The sequence below is a fragment of the Branchiostoma floridae genome, chromosome 4, assembly GCF_000003815.2.
Source record: "Branchiostoma floridae strain S238N-H82 chromosome 4, Bfl_VNyyK, whole genome shotgun sequence".
Taxonomy (NCBI): Eukaryota; Metazoa; Chordata; class Leptocardii; order Amphioxiformes; family Branchiostomatidae; genus Branchiostoma; species Branchiostoma floridae.
The window spans coordinates 7613630-7619360 of NC_049982.1; the positions used below are offsets into that span (position 1 = coordinate 7613630).

General features: G+C 42.7%; 1 protein-coding gene across 1 annotated transcript in view; it reads left to right on the forward strand.

Moving 5' to 3' along the window:
* The window catches only part of LOC118412789, a 6839-nt gene extending 1526 nt beyond the window's left edge, over positions 1-5313 (forward strand). Inside the window, exons 3-11 of the mRNA XM_035815811.1 lie at positions 1231-1389; positions 1956-2047; positions 2425-2547; positions 3551-3589; positions 3818-3929; positions 4362-4404; positions 4667-4798; positions 4934-4959; positions 5132-5313. Of these exons, the coding sequence (XP_035671704.1) occupies positions 1231-1389; positions 1956-2047; positions 2425-2547; positions 3551-3589; positions 3818-3929; positions 4362-4404; positions 4667-4798; positions 4934-4959; positions 5132-5193 (788 nt within the window). The 3' untranslated portion in view covers positions 5194-5313. The remainder of the gene's footprint in view (positions 1-1230; positions 1390-1955; positions 2048-2424; positions 2548-3550; positions 3590-3817; positions 3930-4361; positions 4405-4666; positions 4799-4933; positions 4960-5131) is intronic.
* The last annotated feature ends 418 nt before the right edge of the window (positions 5314-5731 follow it).

The window sequence follows — 5731 nt, forward strand, 5'->3', positions numbered from 1 at the left end:
CCTCCGTATGTAGAAGCAAGATAACAGTACCGGCGTAACGTTCTTTCAGCGTCCAGACGTCTTTATCAGGTACCAAATTTAACATTTGTCGGTTCTGTGGGTATAGGGTAACCACGGCATCACCGTATACATGTACCGACCTAGCATACGAAAAAAAAAAACATTACCATCACGCAAAGATAAACAGATCTTTGTACACGCCGCGCCGTACGCTGTTTGTTCGAAACTTGCAATCCGGTCGCTGATTGGCCCGCGACAAATCAGGCAATCTCATTAATATTCATAAGCAGGGCGCCCCAAATACCCAAATGCCCTGGCTGAATTGTCAGGGGTGATATCGTTAGGCTTTGCCGCGATGTGAACCCTGAGTGTGAGGGTGGAACACCAATAAAGTCTCAGAAACCGAGGGGGGGGGGGATAGAAATATGTCAAAGCTATGATTTACTAAAAATGCAAATAAACGGCAAATGAAATGCATATACGGGTAATTTTGACTGCCATGGATTGACTGACATGGGATCAAGTTAAGGTTACGTGGGGTAATATGTATTATAGTCTGACTCTAACATTCCTCTGAACATAGATGGCTTACGTAGCAAGGATGCAATGAAATCTTATTCGTTTACGTATGAAATCGACAGCTATACTCAGCTATTAGCAACCTTTTAATAAGTGTGCCATCTAGTTAATGTAACTTTGTGAAGTAAAGTACCTGAAAGATAGCTACGTGACCTTGTATGAATGAAATTTGAATGTATTCAGTGAAATTGTTATGTATGATGTTACTAATGAACGCATTCAGCAAAACTGCACACCTGTCAATGATCTATCATAGACGTACCTCTTTACAAGATAGACTATGTACATTTTCCAATGACAAACATTAAAGACGAAATGCACTTCTTACTAGACTGCGTATTGTATAAAAACGATCGTCAATCTATGTTCAAATCAATTTGTTTAATCAATCGAGCTCCTTCATGCAGAGTATTTATCCTCTACCAGGCAGAGTATAAATACTCTTTCAGGCAGAGGGACCATTCTCCTTCATGCAGAGTATTCATCCTCTATCAGGCAGAGTATAGATACTCTTTTAGGCAGAGTATAAATACTCTTTCAAGCAGAGTATAGATACTCTTTCGAAAGATTTAAGACCATATCAAAGCAGGGTTAATGTTTGTGTAAGGATTATCAAAGATTGTTATTATAAAATGACTGACTTCCCCTCAGCCCCGTACCTTTCCTACGGTAACACGCTGATTGACGTGTCCGTGTTGGAGACCAGCACCAACGCCGCCGCCATCACCTTCAACATAGACGGTACCACTAACATGCGGGGGGACAAGGTCTACCTCTTCACCGGTTCAAACGACGTGGCCGTACCACCAGGTTGGTTTGGTCTGGTTTGGTTTGGTTTAGTACATTATTTAGACAGACAATGCAATACATGGCAAACCCAGGCAGCCTGGCTGATACTGGGTGCCAACACATACATACATTTACACTTCTCATTCAGCACACATAATTAACTCAACTGCTTAACGTATGTATATACTTCAAATGAAAAAAAGATTAAGCCTAAATACAAAACTTCTTGAGTAGAGCCAGTTTACTTGATATATAGGATTTGAACTTGGGAGGTCAGAGGTCTAGTCCATGTACCGGTAACTATTAAGTAACAGATTGGAAGCTACAGTATTATGGGTATAGCTGGTTTGGTTAGGTTTGGATCGGATGTCCATTACTGACTGATACATCACTGCTCTTCCTATTGTGACGTTCTCCGAACCGTACATGAGAAAACAGCAATTAATGTAAGACAACTTGTAACTAGTTTCTGAAGAAAGAAATACTCTGTTGACGGAAGTTACCATCCAGTCACAGAGAAGCATATGAATCACGCAACGGATTACTTACTTACAGTACTTACCACCGTCCCATGTGTCTCTCGATAGCGACCATGCGCCAGACCTGGGAGTACTACAAGGCGTACGTCGAGAACAACAACATCCAGTTCGTCACCAACCTACCTGCCGCTCACGGCATGGTCAGTGTCGCCAACATAGTCTCTTTTTAATGTTTTACTCCCATGACCAGCTGCAGGTTTCTCAACACAACGTTTTTTAAATATTCATTATCAAATCAATTCACGTTGGTTACGATATTAATGATGTAAAGCCTGGTCGGCAGAAGACGAATTACCTGACCTATATATACAGAACCTGCTGGGGGACGCGGAGGGTAACATGAGCCATGCTGCTATTGCTGCACTGGCTGCGGACAGACTGACGTGGGCAAGACTTGTCATCGACTGCACAGCAGCCGACCGATGATGATGATGTAAGGTCTTAAAAATCAATTCAGCCAGCTGGCTGCCATTGTTGGATTTTGATTCCTTATCATCTTTCATGTTTGAATCTCCAGCCCACTGCGGATTATGGCGCACAGTGTGATCAGGTCGACCAACCGAACTACCTGAACAACTGTGACTACAACGGTGCGTACCACGCGCTCAACCACATCTACGGCTCCACCCAGGCTCTCGTGGTAAGAGATGAATAAGCGCTTTCACACAGTTCACCACGCATGTGCGGGTGACAGGAACTCTGGGTAATATGTCAAAGGTGAAGGCCTAATTGATGTAAACATTCCGCCATTTTTCATGCGCCATTACGGGGATCCGCCAGTCAATCCGCTATGCAAATGAATATAGTTCAGGGTCTAAAACTTCTAGATTTTTTTCCTGGTCAAATGGGTAGAAATCCTGGCTTTTGAGGTGGGTGTGACAGGGGAGGGTTTCTACTTTCTGATTAGGGCCAAAAAGCTGAGTTTTTGTGGTTGTTAGGGGGTATAAAGTTGGGACTTTTTTGTCCTAGCACATGGCCTCCTCACTGGGTTGTGGTGCGGTTTTGAGGTCAAGGGTCAATTTTTCAGTTTCCCGGAAGTCCGTGCCGTTAGATTCATGGCGAAATGTGTTTTTTTGGATAGCTGAGATGTCGGGCTTTCATATGTTGTTCATATATCAGAGTATGTTTGTGTGCCAGTAACGTCAGAAAGTTGAGTTATTAACAGCTTTCTCCTCTTTTTGGCATCGGAACCTATTGTTAAGAGACCTTAAGAGGCTGTATATTGAATCACTGGCGAATGCGTTCCGTTGTCATGCAAATCTTAACAATGGTCCATACAAGACGGCTCTTACGGGCCTCGACCTTTGACATATTATCCAGGATTCCTTTCGCTCACACATGTGTAACGAACTCTGTGATAGAGCTTATTCCCAAACATGGTGGTTGCGTACACATAATGATCTCACTATCGTGCCCTAGCGACATACAGCAAAACGACAGCCTTTGTTACTCTGTTGTCACCGAAAACAGTTGATTACAGTAACGGTTCATTTGTTAGCTTCATGTATGATATGTAGGCTATCAGTGCATGATTCCACACGTAGTGCCTTTTGGTAATTGCAGCTTCTCAGTATAGAAATTACTTCAATGCTGTATGGTTCTTCTTTTAACATGTGCATATTTTTTCTCCCTTCTGATTGTAGAAACCTGATCCTTACAGTGACGTTGCTAACCGAGGACAGGTAAAGACTCGCCTGATTTTTCAGGAATATTTGTTTTTGACGGAAAGAGATACAGACAAAAATATTGAGCCTCGCACCAATACCAATACCAGGTACCCAGTAGAAGTCTAAAAAAACTGGAAGTTTATAATAATCGTTACAAGTTGACTCTAAGTATCATAAGACCCGACTCTCAAAGTCTTCAACTGTGGCCTTAACGTGCTAAACGTATCTCGGCACCGTATGCAGTTCAGGACGTTCGACCAGGGGGAGTTCTTCTACTTCACGTCCCCGTCCACCTACAGCATGGATGACCAGGGCTTCGTGTACATCCCGTCAGGCTGTGCGGGCAGATACTCTGGTCGGTCATAGGTTCACTGTCATTGACACATGCATGTTCTATATGTCTCTACGGCATTTGTTATTGTTATTTTTATCTTTATTGTTATTGTTATTGGGTGGGCTGACTGCTCTCTCTTCGCAGCCAGAGGCTTAATTGTGAGGAGCTTATAATAGGCGGGGCTAAATTGCATGCATTTGGCCACGTTCACGTTCAGTCAAACTCGTACTATTGGCAATTGTCTGCATAAGGACATCCTGGCAATTTTGTCACATGTAAAATTTTCCCTAATTAACCCAAGTAGTATGAATGTTGTTGATGGTGTAGGGCCTTATAGTTCGGACTTTCTCTTACCCTGAAGCATTCGCCTCCGTAAATCTTTCTACATGTTATTCTTGGCTATATGTTGATTCGGAACACTTCCAAACAAAGTTACAGTTGTACTTTCTACAGATTGCAAGCTGCATATTCATCTTCACGGCTGCAAACAGGGCAAGTACGTACATGCATATTCTATTCAGAAACAATCAAAACTTAGCACGGAAGGCACAGAGAGAGGGGGAGGGAAGAAATATACCTAAAAATCACCTAAGACTAGTGCCAATGGAATTGGTAACGCGGATGTGGTGCTGGTAAACATTGTGGTGCAGCAGGGAATATTATCCATACTGTGGCAACAACTGTGAAGGCAATGGTACAGGCTGGTCAAGACCTGTGTCGAGAATGAGTTCCTGTATTCCTTAATGTTTCCCACTCAGGTCGTACGTCGGTGACTACTACGCCCGCCATGCTGGGTTTAACGAGGTGGGAGAACTGAACAACATCATCATCCTCTACCCACAAGTCACTTCGTCGGTCGTTCCGGTCAACCCCTTGGGATGCTGGGATTGGTACGTACACCGGGCTTTCGGTGTGGATGAGAGGTCAACATCATGGTTCTTTTAATTGGTCTGCAACATTTATCATTGAATATTTTCTGAGTTGCATATATACATCTTCCATTAATGTCAACATCTTTCTTGCAGGTGGGGATACACTGGAGGCTATTTCGGTGAGCTTAGAATTCTCGTCCATCAAGAATCAACCTTTGCCTGTCCCTCTTTAATAGCTGGAGTCCTGTTGTATTTATGGAAAGTTGCCGTTGTGTTTTTACGCTTTGTTGAGGATATAAGTCAATGAACAAAGATTGAAAACACCGTTGGCCTTTTTTTTTCAATTTTCAGCCACGAGAAACGGCTTCCAGATCACCGCCGTTCACCGGATGATGGAGCGTCTCCTGGACTAAACAGCCGCCATTTTGATGATGTCATATCCGGTATTACATCTATTAGGCATGCTCTCCGCCGGTTCACTCAAATTTCTCAAAGTACAGTCCATAAAGACTGCCTACTTGCTACTCTTGTTATCATGTCTTTATTTTGTGGCACTGCTTTGATTTCAAGTACACCTTCCCATCTCTGGTGACATGATATATACCCAAACGGGACAAAAAGTGGATTTCACCGATAGCGATGAATGACAGGTAAATCCAGACTAACTCAGGGTGTTGACTAACTAAGTAGTGGTGGTTGTTATAAACAACCGATTCCAGACTTCTCTGGCATTTATCGCTATCAGTTAATCTCACTTTCAATGCAGTTACACTCATAGAAGATCCTCACGGTGAAAACATGATGATCAACTTATATAATGCTGATACTTATACATAATGTAAGATGCTTTGATAATTTGCATCATAGCAAAGTCACACTCATTTCCTTTCGATAGAAAAAATCCTAGATTTAAACCGAGTTTACCAAGCTCAACTTCTTTGCAAGCCAGCT